The sequence below is a fragment of the Sorex araneus genome, chromosome X (genome assembly GCF_027595985.1).
Source record: "Sorex araneus isolate mSorAra2 chromosome X, mSorAra2.pri, whole genome shotgun sequence".
Taxonomy (NCBI): domain Eukaryota; kingdom Metazoa; phylum Chordata; class Mammalia; order Eulipotyphla; family Soricidae; genus Sorex; species Sorex araneus.
Genome location: NC_073313.1, coordinates 94,804,646 through 94,825,531, shown reverse-complemented (window position 1 = coordinate 94,825,531; position 20,886 = coordinate 94,804,646). Strand labels below are relative to the sequence as shown.

Below are 20,886 nucleotides of genomic sequence, written 5' to 3'. Positions count from 1 at the left end.
ATGCCAAAAACAGGAACAATAAGTCTCACAATGGAGACATTATTGGTGGCCACTCTAGCAAATCGATGAACAACAGGAAGACAGTGCTACAGTGCAGTGCTACTACTGGGTTACTACAGTTGATCATGACTGGTATATGGTTTATCTGAAATGAAGATAGTGTACATCTCCCACCACAAAATTTCGTTTCTCAAAACACTTGTGGAAAAATTCATAATTAAAAAGTTTACCTTGATGTCCTGAAAGATAGTCCAGGTACCTATATGATTCTTCACATCCCACCAGTAGTGCAGAGCCAAGAGAACCAATGAGTATGGTTTTTAAGAGTTTAGTAGTTTTTAAATGAAATTTAAGAAGGCTAGGATCTTGAGTGATAACATGAAAACCAATTATTTATTTTTATTTATTTTGTTATAATTTATTTATTTTTTTAATTGGTGAGTCACAATGAGGGTACAGTTACAGATTCACACATTTTCGCGCTTGCTTTTCCCTCATGCAATGTTCAAGAGCCCATCCCTCCCCCAGTGTCCATTCTCCACCACTTATGAACCCAGTATCCCTCACACCACCCTATCCCATCCCCCCACCCCACTCCGCCTCTGTGGCAGAGCATTCCAATTTGTTCTCTCTCTCTCCTTTTGGGTGCTGTGGTTTGCAATAGGGGTATTAAGTGGCCATCATGTCCAGTCTCTAGTCTACTTTCAGCGTGCATCTCCCTCCCCACTCGGGATTTCCAATCACATTTTACTTGGTGTTCCCTTCTCTGTCTGGGATGACTTTCCCCCAGCTTGTGAGGCTAGCTTCCAAGCCATGGAGCCAACCTCCTGGAAAACCAATTATTTATTCAGCATGCTTTATGGAGAAGCTTCTAGGTACTAAGCATTATGGCAAGCACTTAAAAGTAAATTTTTTAAAACCAAAAGCATACAATAAAATAATCATGCTAACTAGAAGAAAAACTAGTGAGACTGTTAGCATTCTAACTTTCTAAAAAAATAGCACGTTTGATTGTTTTCCATTTACTATCTCTTGTTTGGAAATGCAAAGGGTCTCTTTCTTTTAAAATTTGCATAATGCTTCTAATTTTTCTTTGCACTGATCATCAGGATGATAGCTGTACTTACTTCCAAAAGTTATAGCAAGAATTCAATGAGACAATAAGATTAAGTCATTTAGCAGATTATCTGGTATGTGGTAAGAAATAAATATCACCATCAATGTTATTATCATTGTCTTCATTCTCATAATTATCATCAAAAAAAGTTTTAAGTTAATCTTTATATGTCAATTTTTGAGTAAAAACCTATCAGAAATAGGTAACAGCATTACTTTCTCCTCATTAACCAAAAATTTCACTGTCCTAAACTCTTCAACAGAATTTTGGGTGAAGGGGATGTTTGCCTTGATTTTTAGAATTTAAAAGCAATGACTCACAAGAGCTTATCCAGTGTGGTTTCTTGAGACTTAAAGTAAACTCATCCCTAGGAATTCAACTTGAGTTTAATATTTCTTCACTTGTATCACTTGTCATCCCATTGCTCATCGATTTGCTCGAGTGGGTGCCAATAATGTGTCCATTTGTCCCTGTCATGTGCTAGTGTATCCCAATGGTATTTGCTCAACCCAGGAACAAAATGTTCGTTAATGGACTTGATGAAGAAGTCTGACCATCTCATAGGTGGGTGGCAGACATTCTTTTGACGTCCCGTGGAATTCAGTCGGTAATAGCTCTGGATCCCCCTTGATGGTTCACTGCCTCATCATGGAAAATGGGTGGCAACAGTACCAACCAGCGAAGAGTGAACCAACATGCCACCCACCATGGGTAGCTTGCCAGGCTCTGCCATGCAGGTGGCATGGCGTATTCGAAATGCTAAAAACGACAATATTTCTTTTTTGAAAAATAAATATTCCTTAAATGGGAAAAAGTTTGTAAGACCGCTCTTCAACTAACCTGCTGCTGAATGATTTTAGTGATTTTTCTTTCTTTGTAACATTGAACTTCTCTTAGGACTGAGCCTACCAACTAAGAAAGGCCAGGGGAACCAGTTAGGAACTGCTTGGAGGTTTCTCTAGCTGAAACTCCTTCATTGTCTTTAAATACGATAGGGGTCTTAGTGAAAAAAAAAGTTTTCCTTGGATCCTGAAGTCTGGAATCCAGAACTCAGGAAATTAAGGACAGGAGCACTTCATACTGTCCATTCTCAAGTAGAGCAGGCAACACAACCTCGTGTGTAATCTATGCAGTTGCACGAAGTCCCATACTAGAATGGTCCTATTCAAATTTAATGCTGCATCATCTGTGTTTTGAAATTCTCATTAGCATTTGAACCTTTTCAAACTGTTTCATTTTGCATTGGACCATACAAATGATTTAGCCAATCCTCTCTGGCCTAAAGTGTTTCAAAACATTGCTTGGGACTTGTTCTCCCATCTTTCTCCAGTTACTTAGCAGAATCCATCCCACTCTACCTTTGAGTCTAACTGGAAGCAGTTCAGGAAAAAACAGCTTTCTACATAAATCTGAGCTCTGATGATTATTATAGAGATATTTTTGTAACTGTCTATTCCTACCCTTTTATATATTATCTAAACTTAAAAAATCAGTACTAATAAAAAACAGTCATACCCCTTTTTAAGTATGGACAATTATTGACAGATACTATAAGTAATTTTTAGTGAAATATGACAGAAGAGAGAGCATTATAAATCAGAAAATTATGCCTTTTGTGAAAGATTTGGAGAAGTTAAAGATCTTCTTTTCTTCCTCAGTTTAATAATTACCAAGCTATTGGTACAGCATGTGTAGAAAAGTTACAGCAGTAGAATATGTTTAGTAGGGAATACTACCAATGATCTCTCCATCCCCCTCACTCCCTCCCTCTTCCTCTCGCTTTCTCTATTTCTATTTCTATCTCTCTCCCTCTGAGATGTGGCACTAGAACATTGGGGGTAGTATTAGTGATAATTGTGTTTGTGTAGATAGCTAGATCTCTGAAATGCCGTGATGTTGTAATCTAATGAATAGTCTATGAAAGAATATAAGCTAAAGCAAAAATCTGCAAACAATAATATTGGTCCCCTTGGGAGGCAAAACCATAGTTACTTGATAGTCACCACACAGGAGCAGTTCACTAAAATCTCTAGGTAAACTACAAAGCTCTAGAAATTTATATTTCCTCTTATGGGGTTTTAAAGCTAAGAAATGCCTCATTTTTAATGGAAAAAACACAGACTTCAGTTGTGTGGGTAATCATCCAGGAAAAATTTGTGGAATGGTTTATATGCCTTTATTTTCATTCAGAATATGATTATGTTTATGGAAGCTTTGTCACAAAGATGCTCAGATCACATAGACTAGAACAGGTTAACCTCTTTTAAGAATCAGCTATAAAGCATTTTAAATTCAACTGTTTCCAGTTACCTTCTCATTCCTGTAAATGTCTGGATTCACTATTAAAGCAGAAAACCCGGTTCTTAGATCTAAAGGAGCATTGAAATACCTTGTATCAAAATGGCTATAGTCAAATCTTTATTTGACACATTGGAAAACATTAGTTAAGAGGTAGAAATGACAAATAAGCAGTAAATCTTTCATCTGGCTCTTAAAATAGCTCTTTGAGCCACACTTGTCTCTACTAGGTACATCACGTAATTTATCATCCAAAGTGGGATACTTTTGAGGGTGAAAGGGATTATTAGTAGCAATTGTATTACAATGATGGGTATAAACTGAATTGTCCCAAACAAAATAGATATGATGCCACTCTAGCCTTAGATCATTCATAAAGTCACCACTTCCAAATAATTATTATATCATTTTCAAATATAAGTAGCTTAAAACAACAATAATTTATCATTTCTCTACCATATGCCTGTTGGCTATGATTCAAATTATCTATACTCAACTCAATTGACAGCTCTGACATATCGTGTAGTAGTTAATATGGCTCTACTCCTCACTTCAGTTCTGTGAATCAACTAGAATACTGCTGCCTCACATATCTTTCCTTTCTGAACCAGAAAATTAGTAGTCACGTGGTGTGCTTGTAACACTACTATTGTAAAGGTGTCAAGCAGAAGTGTATAAGGTTTATGAAAAGAGCAAGAAGTGATGCATTGTTACTCCTACAGTTATTGACCTAAACAAGTGAAATGATCAAGCCCAAAGTTAAGGGACAGAGAAGATTGCAGCCCACAACAAGTTTGTGATAGACAAGAGGATGCTAGGAGTGAATAATTGGAGAATGCATTAACTCACACACATCCCAGGTCCATATCACTACCAGAACACAAGAGCACACCTGAAAAAGAAAACAAAAATATCTCTTGTTCTTTATCTGATATGTCGTGATACTGATTCAGTTCCCTATATACAGTAATTTAACTTTCAGAATTGAGTTTCTCATTTTTGTAAGTACTCCAAAATGGGAAACTTTTCCAGTTGAGATAAAAAGTGTAACTCATGAGACCCTCTGCTCGTACAGACTATGATCCAAGAGATCTTCTAACCCATTTTGGCACCCAGAGCGGCTTTTACAGACATGCATCTAGACTGTGAGCTGTACTACGACTATGTGCCGCCCGGGGAGGGATTTTCCCTTTCCACCCTGTTTTTCTGCGTGGAAAATGGCGGCGGCGGCATCATCCACGTGGTGAGAGCCACCCCCTAAGACTTCCACCCAGAGGTAGGAACTTAGCAATGCTGTGGATCATGGGATGGAGGCGGTACCAGCACTCCCTCAGCCCAGATAAGATCCGGAGCTGCCGCTTGCGAAACAGACCCTCTGCTTGTAACGACTATGATCCAAGAGGTCTTCTAACCCATTTTGGCACCCAGAGCGGCTTCTTACAGACATGCATCTAGACTGTGAACTGAACTAAAATATCAGAAATCCAAAATTGCACGGCCACGACAGCTCATAGAGTCTTCATTCTCAGCAATGAAATGAAATGAAATGAAATGAAATGAAATGAAATGAAATGAAATGATGCCTTTTCAGCAGGCCTGATTGTTGGGGGAAAATTCCAAACACTAATAGTAAGTTCTCTATTAAAATATTGTATGTATTCAAAGTATAGAGAATAAAATGAAGATCATTAGTTACTTAGGTGGGGGCTGGGTGGGAGGTGGTATATTGGGGTTCTTGGTGATGGAACATGTGCACTGGTGAAGGGATGAGGGTTTAATCTTTGTATGACTGAGACTTTAACCTGAAAGCTTTGTATTTTTTCCCACGGTGATTCAATATAATAAAATTAAATTAAATTAAATTAAATTTTAAAAAAGTGTAACTCATAAATCAACTGACAGCCAAATTCATACAAACACAAAACCTTCCCTAACTATGGATAAAAACTCAAAGCCAACTTTAGGTCTGGGTTTAATCCCCCCTGACTTTTTTATGATGCTTCACAGTGACAGTTTTTAACCTTCCCAGAGGGGCCAAAACAAAATGTATATTAATAAAAACATCAACAATATCACCTTTGGGATGTAACCTGGAATAATTCACAATAAATTAACACTTCCCTTTGGAGATACACTGCAGTTTATAAGAATGTCATTTTGTTAGAAGCAGGAGCCCAGGATTCTTGTGATTTCCATCTACAGTTTTTAAACCCATTCACAGCCCACCAGGGGGTAATTACTTGCTATGATGTACCCATCCCAGTAGAATATATTTGTTATGATTCAATTCTCCCACAGCTTGAAGGAATCTTTAACTTGGTGGATAAAGGCTCTACAGGGATTTTTTACAATTATTTCCCAAAATGGCTGTGTAGCTTTGGGCTCTTCACTAAACCTTTCTGATTCCCCACTTTTACAGTCTATGGAGTAACAGTCTATTTGTCATAGGTTTATTGCTAATAATGAAGTCCTCATGTTATTTTTAGTAACTCAGCCTAATCTTTCTAACAGCTCATATACAAAATATCTTCTGAAAGTCACTGGAATTATGTTTACATTTTAAGAGTAAATTTATTACCAAACTCAACTCTCAGGGGAGCAGACCTTTGGCAAGAATGGGAATTTAGTGTTTATTGTGGTTGTTTCCCAACTACCATGTCTCCTTCCCTTACGTGTTAGTCATACAGTTAGTGAAGGATAAGTCCAAACTGACTCTATTTCTTTCTCTCAGTTCTACAAATGGATAATAAAACTGTTCTCCTGATTCATAGCAATTAGTTCGTTTACTTTTGTGTCTAAGCATGGCACTACTTGGCCACAGGACTGAATCGTGATTAAGATTCAGTTCGAGCCAATGATACAAGAATATGTTAGGCAGGTTAAAGACAACGAATGTTACAGGCTAATGTCATTGGGTAGGAAGTAGAAATAACAGAGGAGGAGAAGTTAGGTCTTTGTTGAAATTTTTGGGATTACTGAATTAATCAATTCATTCTTTTTTATTTTGGAGCCAAACCTTGCAGTGCTCAAGGATCACTCCAAGAAGGCTTAGAAGACCATATGGTGGGCTAGAAATTGAATCCTGTTGTCCTCCTGCAAAACAAAAATCCTACCTAATGTACTATCACTGTAGACCCTTAATCAACTTTGAAGCCATTCCTACCTCTTTCCCATGAAGTTTTGTGAACCAATATATCTCCTTTATCATTTCTATCGGTTTTAGAGGGTTTCATCTTACCCAAGGCTTACAGCATCCTAATTGATAAAGTAATTTAAGAATTTAACCTCATGGTCATAGCTGAGAGCATCTGAAAGAGGCAGTGTAGAAGTGTTTAATACTTACAAAACAGGACTGGACCCTAAAATAATCCCACTTTATAGGATCATGAAACAACAGAGCATGAGAGAAGTACAAATCCTAAGCCAAAGAGATGGTACCAGGATTAAGGTACTGTATTCCATGCAATAAATCTTCCTTCAGTCCGCAGAATCACTGGGAATGAGCACAGAATGAAGAGACTCCTCTAATCATTGTCCAGTATGAACCAACTGCATTCCCTTAAAATACACAAGAGAAAAGTTTTTGAGAAATCACCTTATTCTATCTTATTATTTTTAAATTTATTAAGGTACCATGATTTACAAAGTTATTCATAGTTGAGTTTCAGGCATCTGTCCTTAATGGCACTTGGGATTAAAACTGAAATAAAGTAAGTACCTTGTTTGAGGTATTTAATCAGTCTTCTCTTTAGTGCCCTGATACCTGGTATTTGCTGTTTTCATAGCACTAACCACAGTATGTTGTAATTGGAAGTGGACACATATGTTCTGCCTCTAAAATTAAAATTCATTTAGAGCAGAAACTGTGTCCTATTTCTTGTACCACTGAAGTCTGTTGTATAGCAGGGGCTGAAACATCTGTTACATGTAAAATGGTGAAGAAACTGCCTTTCCATTAGGTTTCATTACCCTTTACAAGGTAGAGTAGGGTTCTTCCAATAAATCCAGATTATTTTGTTTTTATTTTTCTTATTTTCAAGGTATCAAGATACTTACAAAGGTATCAACTTGCCATCGAGTTAGTATAATGTGGAACATATGCTGTAGATCTCCTGACAAACATTTGTTTCTGCTTACCCAAGTTCCCCTCTCCCAAGCTTGAAATAAACAGAACCTCACAAATGGATGTACTTTAAATTGTTCATATATTCTGTTTCCTCAATATTCCCTACAAGCAAACTGTAATCAGTTTATACTGATGATGCCAATGTGACAAGTCTGTCCCCTGCCACAAGATCCCCTTTTTGCTCTCCAATATTATGACTTAAAGACATTTAGATATACCCAAAAGTACTGCCACATCTTTTATGTACTCTATCCTGAATCATCCTCTAAAAGCCACTTTTCACTGGGTCTCCCTTTCTCCATTTCTTCCTTCCTCACTTGTTGATTAAACCCACTACCTTGGTGCTGTTCCTGTGTAGGCCCTGTTGTGGCATATAGACGTAGTAACTCTATTTCTCTAAGACGTATAAGTATTAAAAAAAAATTATTCTTCTGAGCCTTTACTCCTCGTACCCTCACTTGACTAGCCAGCTAATAAAAGGTACAAAACAACCACTCAATAAAATTGCAAGGAACTGTGTTTTTGCCATTTAAATTATCATAGATAATTTAGATAGATACATATCATATATGTAACATAAATGTATACATATAAATCATGGGATATAAGACTAATAAGTAATCCAAAGTCCAAGAGGCTTTCCTCTCAATCATAAGGGAGAACTAGATTTGGGCCTTAGTTGGCAACATTTATGATGATGCTTACAAAATTCCTAGCTTCTCATTGGAAAGCCAAAGATAAAGTTCAAGAATTATATTGTAGCCTTTTGGGGGGTGAGGGATCCATAGAAAAATAATCTACATGTATTTATGCAGTCATTTCAAACAACACTGTAGGTGTAGTATGTAGTACCAAGTCAACCACTGAGTTCTGTTGGCTCATAAAGGGCCACCCAGTCTGTCACTGTCATCCCGCTGCTCATCTATTTGCTCGAGCGGGCACCAGTAATGTCTCCACTGTGAGACTTGTTACTGTTTTGGGCATATCGAATACGCCATGAGGAGCTTACCAGGTTCTGCCATGCAGGCAAGATACTCTCAGTAGCTTGCCGGGCTCTCCAAGAGGGGCGGAAGAATTGAACCCGGGTCCACCCAGTATAAAAAGAGAAAAAGAAAAGGTAATGGACAGCAGAGAGTAGAAATGGCAGGGATGGTGATAGATGGGTGCCATTTACAGTTATGAATTCAGGGAAGATTCTAGCGAAGAGGCACAGAAATTTCTTTATTTCTCTCAGTTATTGTTACTGACTCTCCCATTATTCTTTAAGCCAAATAACAGTGAATACAGACACAGATTTTTTGGTCTTCATTTTCTCATAATTTTCCCTAGGGAGCTGAGTTAAGTGAGGTATGCTGAAAGATGCCCCCTCCATTTAAAATATTCACCCATCTAAAACTTTAGAGTGAAACTCCTCCATAGAGTCATTGCATAGGGTCAAAGCATTCCGAGGCCATGGACATACATCCGTGATATCTAAAGGGAGGAACATAAAGAACTTGGCACAGAATAGTGGTTCTTTTAAAATGTAATTTTTTAAAAATCCCATAAAAATGCCATTTTTAATATAAAAATTGTTGCCCCCTGTCCTTACATCCTAAAGATTTAGTTACCAGATTCTATTTCCAAGGGTTCTTTTTTTTCTTTTTTGCTTTTTGGGTCACACCTGGCGATGCACAGGGGTTACTCTTGGCTCTGCACTCAGAAATTACTCCTGGTGGTGCTCAGGGGACCATATGGGATGCTGGGATTTGAACCCCGGTCGGCCACGTGCAAGGCAAACGCCCTACCTGCTGTGCTATCACTCCAGCCCCTCCAAGGGTTCTTTTGAAGCTCTAAGATGAGACAATGTGAAAACTGATAGACTAGAGGATGGTGGAGAAAGGAAGGCTAGCAGCGTGGAGAGCATTATGAGAAGAAGGTAGTTTTTATTTATTTATTTATTTATTTATTTATTTATGCCTTGGGGCAACACATAGCATTGCTCAGGGCTAAATCGCTGCTCTTCTTTTACTAATAACTCTTGATGGGCTTGGGGTATCTTATGGGGTGCCAGAGATTTAACTCAGATAGCCCTGCCTGCTGTACTTTTTCTCTGGTCTCAAAGTGAGAAAGATGGGGAGGCAGGCTGTTTGGAAAGTATGATTTACTGGTTCTTTTCTGTGTCAGAGTCTGAATTGATTAGATACTCTCATATCTATTATTTTGTTTAATCTTCAATATGCAATTACTTTGTTGATAAATATTAATATTCTGAGATCAAGATTAGAAAACTAAGTTTCACACTAAGTTTATCAATGTCGTGCAATGTCTGTCATTGACATTATGGAAGACATATTTAAACCTGGCCTTCTCCTCACTAAGCATATGCTCCAGAACCTTCTCATTCCTCATGTATATCAAGGAGTGGCTAATCTGAAATCTGCCTGCCCATTTGTCCTAATCTTCTGCCCATGCGCAAATTATCCATCCTGTGCTCCCAGATTTCTTTCTCCCTCTTCTAGTTACAGACTATCCAAATGAAGGCAAAAGATTACAGGTTGTAGGCAGGAAAAGGTTATGAAATATCAGAGTAAATAGAAATTTGAGAAGACCCTAAAACCATTATTTTCTCGAGGATTTAGTAAGTTTTTGTTTTAGGCTCCAACCTATGTTATGCTAAATCCAAACTACTGGAGAAATCAGTGTACCAGCTGAGCCCCTTATCCATGTGTACAAGTTGGCTATACAACAGCAGGGGGGTATATTTTCTAGCTAGATGAGGAGGAAATGATACAAAAAGGGAAATAATTGATTTAGTTCTAAATAAAACTTGTCTTTTCCTAAGTAGCTGTGTGACAGGGGAGAGAAATGATTCTTCTCTTTCCCACCACCCATCCCTGGAGAAAGAGACTGGAAGAAGTGTCTGTATAGCTTAAGGAGGGAAACAGGCAAGATACAGTGGATGGGAGCCTCCCCGTGCACCCCCAAATGAAATCCAGGCTGTCCTACTTGATTTCTGGGTTTTTTTTTTCTCCAGTCGAGAAGACTGAATGAAGCTTGAGGGCGATAGACAGCCTTTGGGGCCCTCTATCAGACCTCTTCTGCTGCTGTGTCCAGAGCAGCCTGAGCCAGCAAAGCGACCAGTAATGATTTTCTTCAACCTTAACTCTCAATTCCCAGCCTTATCCCAGCTCATTCCCACGCCCCGCTCTCTCCCTTCCTTGGGATGGGTATAAGTTCCTCTGCAGTAACCCTTTAGTTGCCAATTGCCGCCTATGCATATACTTTTCAATGCCCTCCAAAGCTGTTGGCCTGGAACTGCCCCGCCCCCGCCCCAAGACTTTCTCTGCCCTTGGGTAAGGAGATGCACTATCCTCCCAGAGATTTGAGTGTACAAATGTGTGCCCCCGTGATTGGGGGTGTGGGGAGGTGAGGGTGTTCACTTGCTCTCCTCTCTGCTGTGAAAGCTGAGAGGCAGGGACCAGGCATGCGCAACATCTTCGGGCGCATTGTGATGGGAACTGCTCCTCTGAGTCTCTACAAAGACTCCAGAGTAATCACTAGCCGCTCCCCTCCACAGAAACCCCCCCCCAGTCTTTAAGACGGACACACAGATGCTGAAGCAACGCAGCTTTGCTTAGCTTTGCTTTTTAAAGGGCCGGTTGTAGCGTGAAAGGCTAGGACATGTGAGGACTAGTGTATTTCTGTTGATCCCATCTCCCGTGTTGACAAACGCCAGCGCCAGCGCGGTGGCTTTGCAGTCCGCGGCTGCAGTTTGCAGTGGAGCTAAGCGGTGTGCGGCTTTAATTCCACGTCAGATCAACTTTGATCAATATCCCCCTGCCGGCCCAATTGGAAGAGCCCAATTCATCGGCGCTGAGCGTTTTCGCTCTTTTCTTCTTTTTTTTTTTCCTCTTTAGACCCACCATTTTTTAAGAAGAAAAGTATTGGATTTTCTTTATAATTTCTTTCATTACTGAGCGCTCTCTCTCCCTCTCCCCCTCCCTCCTCTGTCTCTCTCTCTCTCTCTCTCTCTCTCTCTCGCTCTCTCCTCTCTCTCTCTCTCTCTCTCGCTCTCTCTCTCTCTCTCTCCTTTTTCTCTTATATTTTCCGGTGCTTTGTCTTTTTTGTTTTGTTTTAGTTTATAGGTATCAATTCTCTTTTCTCCTCTGTTTCTGTCTCTCTGTGTGTCTCTCTCTGCCTCTCACTAGCTCACTCGCTCTCAGTCTGTCTCTCTCTATCTCTCATCTCTTAGAGTGATAGGGAGAAAGATCGCTTTAGCGAAGCAAGCTTGCAGCCAATGAACCCGCCTTCCAGATTGGTGTGAAGACAGAAGTGAGGTGGGGGGCGGGGAGGGGGTGTGAGAGAGACCGGGAGCGAGCGAGAGCGAGCGAGAGGGGAGCGGGAGTGAGAGGAAGCAGAGAGAGAGAGACGGGGAGAGAGAGATACAGAGAGAGAGGAGGAGGACTAGTGTGGGGTGCAAAGGAAGAGTGAGCGAGAGCAAGTTGAGGGGAGGGCATGTAAGAGCCGAGAAATTCTTTTTCTTCTTCTATTATTATTTTGACGACTCCCCGAGTTGCGCCCATGCTGTTGTCAGCTTCGTTTTAGGCAGAGCATGGCCAGACAGAAGAAAATGGGGCAAAGCGTGCTCCAGGCGGTCTGCTTTTTAGTCCTGGGGCTTTTGGGTCATTCTCACGGAGGATTCCCCAACACCATCAGCATAGGTAAGCGCAACCCAGCCAGCTGCTCCGCCGGGCTGGGTCCTCGGGCATCCACCGAGACCACTGCCCCGGTGTGGCTCTAGCGGCTGCGGGTCCCTGTCCTGCATGGCCTGGGAGACCGGGTGGTCAGACGGCAGTCACCGGCATCTGAAGCCCCGAGAACCGGCTAGTTGGGGGTGCATGAGGGGCCAGAGAGGGGTCTTCTGGGACTGGGGCGGAGGGAATGAAGGGGTACTGCTGGGCTTTTGCTCTGAGACTACCAGGTTTGGCATGTTCTGAGGGAGACTGCAAAGGGGCGAGGAGCCGCGGCTTTTCGGCCGGCTGCTCTGGACTTTGCCATGGCGTGCGTGCCGCCGCTGGAAGTTGTCCCAGGTTGATGCTGCCTGTCTGGCCGCGCCAGCACTCGGAACCCGGCCGGGGCGCCCCGTCTGACTGCGGCTCCCAGGAGACAGGCTCGGGTTGGGGGTGGTAGACCATTCTGGATCCCCCAGGACCCAAGCAGCAGACGGGTCGGTGGCAGATGGGGTAGGAGGCGGGGTGGGGGGTGCATAAGGAGCAGTGCAAAGAGCGGCGAAGTCACGCAGACCACGGATTCCTGAATTGCCGCTGTGTCTGTCTGGAACCTGGCTCCGGAGTGCCGGGAGGGAGTTTTCTGGGCTTCTTGTCTGCATTCACAAGTCCCGAAGTTAGCATCGTTACCTGCATGGAACCAAAGCCCAGTATTGTCCTGGGAGAGGGGGAGTCCTAAGGGGGACAGGATGGGGGCAGCCGGGAATAATATGGTTTTTCTTCTCCACCTTTCCCCCATTTCGCCAGGAAAAGACGAAGCAGTCTGTGTAGACGGGCGTCGGGGGTGTTGTGGGAAAGGAGTGGAGAGAAAGCTGCCTCCTAAGAAAGAATCAGGTCCAAATATCGGGTCCTTGCCCAAAGCAACCTCTTCTCTCTGCCCTTTTCCCCCTTCTCCCCAGCCTCTTCTCAGTGTTGAGAAAAACCCGATTTCTCTTAGACAAAACTGGAGTTCACAGACCTTGAAAGACACACAGGTTGATAAAGCAATCAATAAAGCGCTTACCATTATTATGGAGAGCTATTCCTCTCTTTAATGCTCCCTCACTACTAAAGGTTTTGGGGCTGGGGGTTCACAAGCCAAATCTTGGTTCCTTTTGTTTATAGGTGGACTTTTCATGAGAAACACGGTACAGGAGCACAGCGCTTTCCGCTTTGCTGTGCAGTTATACAACACCAACCAGAACACCACGGAGAAACCCTTCCATTTGAATTACCACGTAGATCACTTGGATTCCTCCAATAGTTTTTCTGTGACTAATGCTTGTAAGTAGATTTGCTTTTCCTCCCTCTGGGACCTTGGAGACCTCTTTGCATTTTGCCTGTGGGACTTGGGGGTCTGCGGGTGTGTGTTGAGCCAGGAGCGTTATTGCCTCTGTGGACATTTTAGGGGCTCTAGGCAATCCAGGTTTTTATGCCGCATAAATCAACCCCGGAAGATTCTGTTGAGGGATTTAAGGCATTAGGGTACAAAACTCTCAGCTGTGAATAATGTGTAAGAGAAAAGTTTCATGTTTCTCTCTGTTAAACTAGCATGCACTGCCCCATACATTTTGTGGAATTGGGAAGACTGGAGTGGTGCTAAGGGGTGGAGAGTTGTTCAGGGAAATGTCTTCAGACGGGATTTTTTAAAGCCCATGATTAAGCCAATTCAAGATATATATTATTACTTGGCTAACTAGCATCTGATTGTAGAAATTGTCTGAAATTGACATTTGTCAAATTATATAGGAGCCAAATGTGAGAAATTCTACAATAGAATGACCTTGAAGACAGATTAGGCTGGGTGCTCTGACTTATCACTGTCCAAGGCTGTCACCTTTCTTACTCAGAGAGCTCTGATAGGAATTGATAAGACTGTACATTTATGAAAAGTGGAGAAAAGAGAGAAGTGGGGGAAAGGGAGAAGACAGTGGTCAGGAAAACTACTTCTGTTTTTGGTTCCCCTGATATCGCTCACCCCACTCATTATTTAAGACAATGCAGTTCTTAACTTAGACTAAAGGTAGAGTGCAAAGCCTGGTGGCAGGAAAACTAACTATGGCATGAGAAATTTCATCAGTCTTAAAGCCATTTCTGAAATGCATAATTGCGCTTCCAAGATTGAGATTATTCCTCTATGAAGGAAACATTTTGAGAAGTAAAACCACAGGAAATCAAATGATTAATAGCCTGTTGGACACAGGTTTTTCTTGAATAGAATATTTATGAGAAAGACTGATAGCATTTCACCTAAGCTAAAAGTTTTTACAATGAAGCTGATGATGGTATAAATATATTTTTATGGTTGGTGTATTTTAGAATTGGAGGCTTTTATTATTTTCTTCAGGGAACGAATGGTATTTATTTTTGGTTGGATGAATATTTGTTTAAAATTGACTTCAAGTTCTGCCTCAAAGATATGTGATTTAAAAAAATGTTTAAAGGATCACCAAGGGCATAGGTCTCCCAAATTTGAAGACTTAGGTCAAGGTGATGGTGGTAAAGTACTTTACATGAGATGTGACAGTTATTAGCTTTAAGAAAAATTAAAGTGAAGGTACAGTTCCTTATATGAACATATTCTAAGATACTCTGAATTTGACATTCCTTCGCTTTTCAACATTGACAAAAATAGGAACTTATTAATTCCAGCTAAGTGTGAAAGTTACGAAATGTCTGTCTATACTTTGCATTTTATTTCGGTAATCCTATCCCATCTCTGCAGCATTTACAACACACATCTGAATTTTAATCCTGTTCACTCCTCTTTAGTCAAGAGGCTACATCTCAAATGTACCTGCCTAAATATCAATTAGAGCAGACTTGAAAGCAAATACGTAAATGCATTGGGCTTTATTATTATTAATTATAAATAATTATTTCAATCAATTTGATGTCTCTACTGAGGACTTAAAACTGCTAATTGACGTCTCAGGGATGCTTGCTATCCAAGGTTTAGGGTGCTGTGTTTCTGTTTTTGTTTTTTTTTAATAAATAAGGTTTATATGTGCCAGTCCAGGTCCATAGGAAATACTCAAGAATCACTCGGAAAACAATCCTTGACTTATGGAAAGACTGGGTTTGAGAACAGACAAGAAGTCGTCCATATTGTTATTGAGTTGCCTGAATGTCTTCCCTATCAGGACAATAAGGGAACCACCATGAGAAAGGAAAAGGGATTGATTAGCACCTCTCCTTTATCCTAAATGCACATCACTTCTGCTTACAAGCTTAGCAGGCAGGATTATGACTGGGGGGCTTGCAAATGTGGGACAAGGTATGTGACTTACTGAGCAATGAGAGAAAAAAAAGAGGTGACCTTGCCCTTAATTATGCCCACATATGCACATACAAACATAGGTTATCCAGAAACTACTGATGTGTATCTAGCTGCCTGTTGCACTCTCGGACTTTACAGCTCAGAAGACAGGGAAGGAAAACTGTCTTTTTACTGAGCCCTACTGAACACTACAGTCATTGAATGGGGCCCAGGTCTCAAAGCTGTCTCCGAACATCTGCTTCCTAGAAGCTTAGCATGAAAAAGATGACTAGTTCAACTTCTCTCTGATAGTCTCTGAATGCATAAGACAATCATTTCAAGAGGTCAGGGAAGACCTGGAAGCGTAGGTCATTTCTTCTGGTGAGGCTCATAGTTTTTATTTTTCCCATGGAAGTCACACATCTCAGATGTTGTCATACAATAACAGTACAGAACTGGAGACTGGCAAGTGACCCAGGTTCCATGCTTGCAATTAATTTTATTATTGTTTAGAAAAAATGAAATATCCCTGTGTTCTCTGACCTGCATTTCCTCAGAGACCTCAGCATAAGAAAAACCCAGATGAGTCCAAATGTAGTCCTCCACATTTTCTCTCTGGTTCAAAATGGAATAGTATGACAAAAATAAAAAACAATTCCCCTGTTTCTTTCAAAATTCCTAGCTTCCCCTTCTCTTGGCACTAGGGTTTATTTCTGCCCGTGATCTTTCCTGCACTTTCAATCCTGATGCAGGTGCATACTTTGGAAGACAGAGATATGCAGGTAAACAAATAGCCAAAGAATAAACAATGGGTAGGTAATATCTTATGTATGTGTCCCTGATCTTTACTTCCTTCTGGTCAAAATCCTCCCCTTAAATGTATTCAGAGGATTTAAGGATGTGTGTGCATGAGAAAGAGAGAGAGAGAGTGAGACAGACAGAGAAAGAAATCCCAGGCATCAGTTATTTAAAGCCTCTTTTTCACCAGCATGCACAACCCGCAAGAGATTTGCTTAAGACAGATTCCAACTTCATTCCATGTCTTAAGAGGCCAATAAAAGCCTCTCTGGCTTTGATGGGTGATCCGTTTGGGATCTCAGCTCAGAGGTGAATTGAAGTTTATCAAAGAGATTCATCTGATTTGGAGCACATGTTTCCATTTCATAAGGATTAATTGAGTTTACTGCCTTACTTTTCGATTTGTCTGGATAACCCCATAAAGAATTGTGCCATTAATATTATTTCAGGGACCATCTATTCATATACACAGAGTAACTCATATTCACAGCTCGTATATGTGAAGAGATGTATGTACATATTTAAGCTACATCTTATTTATTGAAGAACAAAATTCATTTTTGCTAGGGCTTTGGAAAATGTAGAAATACTAAGTGATTGTGCTGTCCCATTTGTGTGACTTTGCTGCTCTGGTTCCTCAGGAACTGCCTCTGATTCCCTTGAAGTCCCCTCCTGTGTCTTGCTGCTGTGCACTTGTAGTGCACTCCACACTACATCGCCCCAGCCTCTGCAGTGTCAGCTCATTAGCACACAGATCTCATATTCCCTCTCCGCACTGTCATTGCAAAAATTGCTGTTGTACACCTTTACAGCCAACAAATGTGCTCGTGGATTACGCACTGTTTGCAAGAAGCAAGGAAAAGACAAATGTAACCTTAAAGGTTATTCACCATAGAATTGTGCTCTAAATGCATTGGGTTAAATAAAAATCTGTTAGTGGACGCTCAGTAGTGATGGTGAGTGTGGGATGTGAGAGTGCAAGCTCTGATGGAGCCCCAAGAAAAGCCCCTTTTCCTGGTTAAATATAACATATCAGTTGCAATTTTTTATTCTACTATTTTTTCAAGCCATTTGAAATATATCTTCTAATTGAGAGCATGTGCCTTGCATAACTGAGCCCATTCTGCTACCAAGTGTACTTAGCTGAGACAGGTTTCTGTCTTTTGCCCACAGAGTCACAATCTAATTATCTAACAATTCTAATTGCCAGGATCTATTTAACTGTTTAGGTCCATATGGGATTGCAATGCATCCCCTGTTTCTATCCTCTTCTCTATGGTGGGTTTTGTTTTGCTGTTGTATTCATCCTTTTCATGAAATCTTCAGAACTGCGGTGAAGAACTGCATTTTCCATCTCCTTACTTCAAATAGTTTTTTTACATACTAACCCACATCTAATGTTTTTGGACCATCTCCCACGCCCCCTCCTGTCCCATCATTGCATATTTACTTCTGTCCCTCTCTCTTCTGTCTTTTGGTCAATCTTCACCAGTTTAACTCACTCTTAGCCCCACGGGCCAGCTGGCTTTGTCCAGTGAAGCACGAAGAAGCTGTCTCCGTGCTGCCAGTCAGAGATTTAAGTCACCTTCATACAAGGCTTATTATTTATGGCTTTTTAAAACCTATTTTTTATGTGGAGAGGAGGGAGCAAGGTGATGCTGTTCATTTGGGCCATAAAATAGATGACAATCAGTAGGCTGTAAAGGTGAGCTCCCAGCAAAGAGGTAGCTCCCCTAGCCTAGAAGTCACTTTCTGTTTATCTACTAAGTAGGACAGGGTGGGAGGCAGGGGGACATAAAAGGTTTGAGTGGAAGGGACGGAGATGCCCACTGTTTTGTTCCCTAATCATCTATGGATACTACAACAATAAGCCGTAGCTTTCTTTTCTTTCATCAGTTTTACTTTTTCTTCATAAAAATGAAGCTAATTTATGACATCATGTATTTCTGCCTTTTGTTTTTCTCTCCCTAATCCTCAGGATTGAATGAGAATGTGGCAGCTGGGAGTGGGGAGCACTGGCTATGATTTTTATTATATGTCTTTGGCTCATGATATATTTTTAATTTAATTCTTGTGGGTCATCAGAGGTGATTGGCTCACTTCATTTAAATAGATTGAAATATGGAGTTGCTGAGGCACTCTTATTGGTCTTCCTCTGCAGATAAGAAGTCTGTCATTTTATAAAATATTAAATGACAGCATGAATTTAAGAGAAAGCCAGAAATTTAGAAGATGCAATTAATATAATTTCGGGTTGGGGACTGAGGGTGCCTATTAATATTATTTATCTAACTTTAAAATTTCTTAGAATAAAACCCTTAACTTCACGAAAATTCCTTCTCTGGAGGTCAAGAAAATTATCTGCATATTTTACTTAGTCCAATAGAAAATAAGTATTGACTGTGTTTCTTTGATTTTGATGCTTTATATATATAATTAAATAATATGTCCGCAGGAGGGTACAATTGAAATCCTTGGTGAGACCATGGGTATCCTACAATGGGAGTGTAGGATTTGTGCCAATACAGAAAGAACTCCCTCCCTCCTTGGAAAGTGTTTGAGCTCTGGAAGCACAGTACAAAGTGTTACAAATAATCCCAGTCTAAGTGTGGGATAAGCCTTGAGGTAGGTAGAGCAGCAGTCCCTGAAAGGGTCATTACTTGACAAAAGGTTAACAATCAACAGAACTTCTCTTCACACTTCTACCTCTTCCCTTTTTACTAGTACACTCTCCCACTTGCTCTTGTTCCTAGATGCAAGTCTCTCTGCTGGTCTCTAATTGACCCTTTATTCTGGTATCTCATCAACAATAAATTTACCTCAGGGTCACTTCCTATTCTGAACTTTTCCAGATCATCTTCTCCTCCAAAATTTTAGGAGATGAAATTTGTGACTTTAGGAATGGGGAATAAGCATGTTTTTCAGATTATTTAACTTTGAAATTTCCCATAATGAGACTGTGAATTTTATTTCATGAAATTTCCTTCCCTGAAGATCAGGAAAATTATCTGTACACTTTACCTAGTCCATTAAAAATGAGTACTGACTGTTTTTTTGGCTTTGCTGCTTTTGATCAAATTAAATAATATGCCCAAGAACAGAGTATCTCAGTTCTTGATCTATCCTCGTGAGGGCATACACTCTACTAGAGGAACCACATTTGTCTAAAAACCAGGGACTATAAGAACTATAATACTCAGTTTATAAGAAAGATATATTTATAAGAGGGTATTTCTGGACCTGATACATACAGTGTCTTTTGACTCTCCCTGAACAGAAGATCAGCTGTCACTGGTTATGGAAAAGACCTACACAGCCCAAAGAACAAAGCTTACAAAGAACAAACCACATGGTAGGTTTGGCATAAACCCAAGGTTTAATGCAGTTTCAGCCTTACCATATTGAAGCTAAAAGACTTTGGGTGATTTATAAACAGCGAAATATCATAAGATTCATTATGTCAAAGAAGTCAATATGTACACCTTTTTGTACCTTGATCATATGTGGGCCATGGGAAGAGATGCACTGACATGTAAAGGAGGTCAAATAAAAGAATAGAGATGTTTAGAAACCTGGAGAAAGTGGGAAGGACGCTGAGTCTCAGACTGAAAGCTGCCTTTCCCTGGATGGCAGGTGGAAACCAAGGATCACAGGGAGCAGTCCCCTGCTGGGTGCTAAATAGAGCTATGAAGAGACCTGAAGCCTAGCCCAGCAGTATGTCCTCCCTTCTCCCTCTGCCCCTCCCTTACCTTCTCTCAATTGTACAGCCTGGTCTCTTTCTCAGTGAAAATAACCAGAATGTTCCCTTCTGGACTTCATTTCATCATTCGTCAGAATAGTAAGTGCTTATGGCCCTCACTACAGTGCTCCTTTAGCCTCAGTTCATAACTGCCTATGGCTTCTTTAGCAATTGTCTTCAGTAGAAAATCCATTTGTCTTTATTTGGAAGAGGCATAGGAACAAAGATAAAAATGAGAAAGTTAAAACACGAGTAGTGGGCCCTTAACACCATGGGGTACAAAACATCACTCCTCAACTTTTTGTGTACAAATCAACCGCCTGAGGAGCACGTTAAAATAAAGATTCCCATTCAATAGGTCTACATTGGGATCCAAGAATCTGTATTCCTGTACATAGAATACTTCTAAATATTCCTAACAAGTCTCAAAGTAATAACTGTACTGCTGGTAATCAAAACACAATTTGAGTAAAAGTACAGAGCAGGGAGATTATGATGCAAAAAAAATGATCCCCCAGGTAAATCTTATCCACATCCTTAACTTCTTGAATTCAAAGAAGGTCCTGAACAAGACACATTTGGCTCATTGGGACTTGAGAATGTCCCCCATCGTGTTCCCAACAACAGTGTCCTTTTCAGCCATGTCTGTAGGTGGCATGATTGGATGTCTGATGAAAGCATTTACTTAGAGTTACTTTTTGTAGGGATTTGGAATGGAAACTGAAAGACAGGAGGAAGCTCATGAGCCAGAATGACAGTGTCTTGGCTTCTTGCCACACCCCAGAGTGTCCCTTTTAAAAA

General features: G+C 40.6%; 1 protein-coding gene across 5 annotated transcripts in view; it reads left to right on the top strand.

The window, feature by feature from the left end:
• The first annotated feature begins 11,651 nt into the window (after nucleotides 1-11,651).
• The window catches only part of GRIA3 (glutamate ionotropic receptor AMPA type subunit 3), a 358,867-nt gene continuing 349,632 nt past the window's right edge, over nucleotides 11,652-20,886 (top strand). For 2 of the 5 annotated variants that reach the window (XR_008627437.1, XM_055123304.1), the window contains exons 1-2: nucleotides 11,652-12,244; nucleotides 13,415-13,573. Coding sequence is in view for 4 of the 5 variants with exons in the window: in XM_055123304.1 (XP_054979279.1) it covers nucleotides 12,136-12,244; nucleotides 13,415-13,573 (268 nt within the window). In the remaining variant the exon portion in view is untranslated. The remainder of the gene's footprint in view (nucleotides 12,245-13,414; nucleotides 13,574-20,886) is intronic. The other 3 variants (XM_055123303.1, XM_004606340.2, XM_004606339.2) reach the window with 3 other exon arrangements.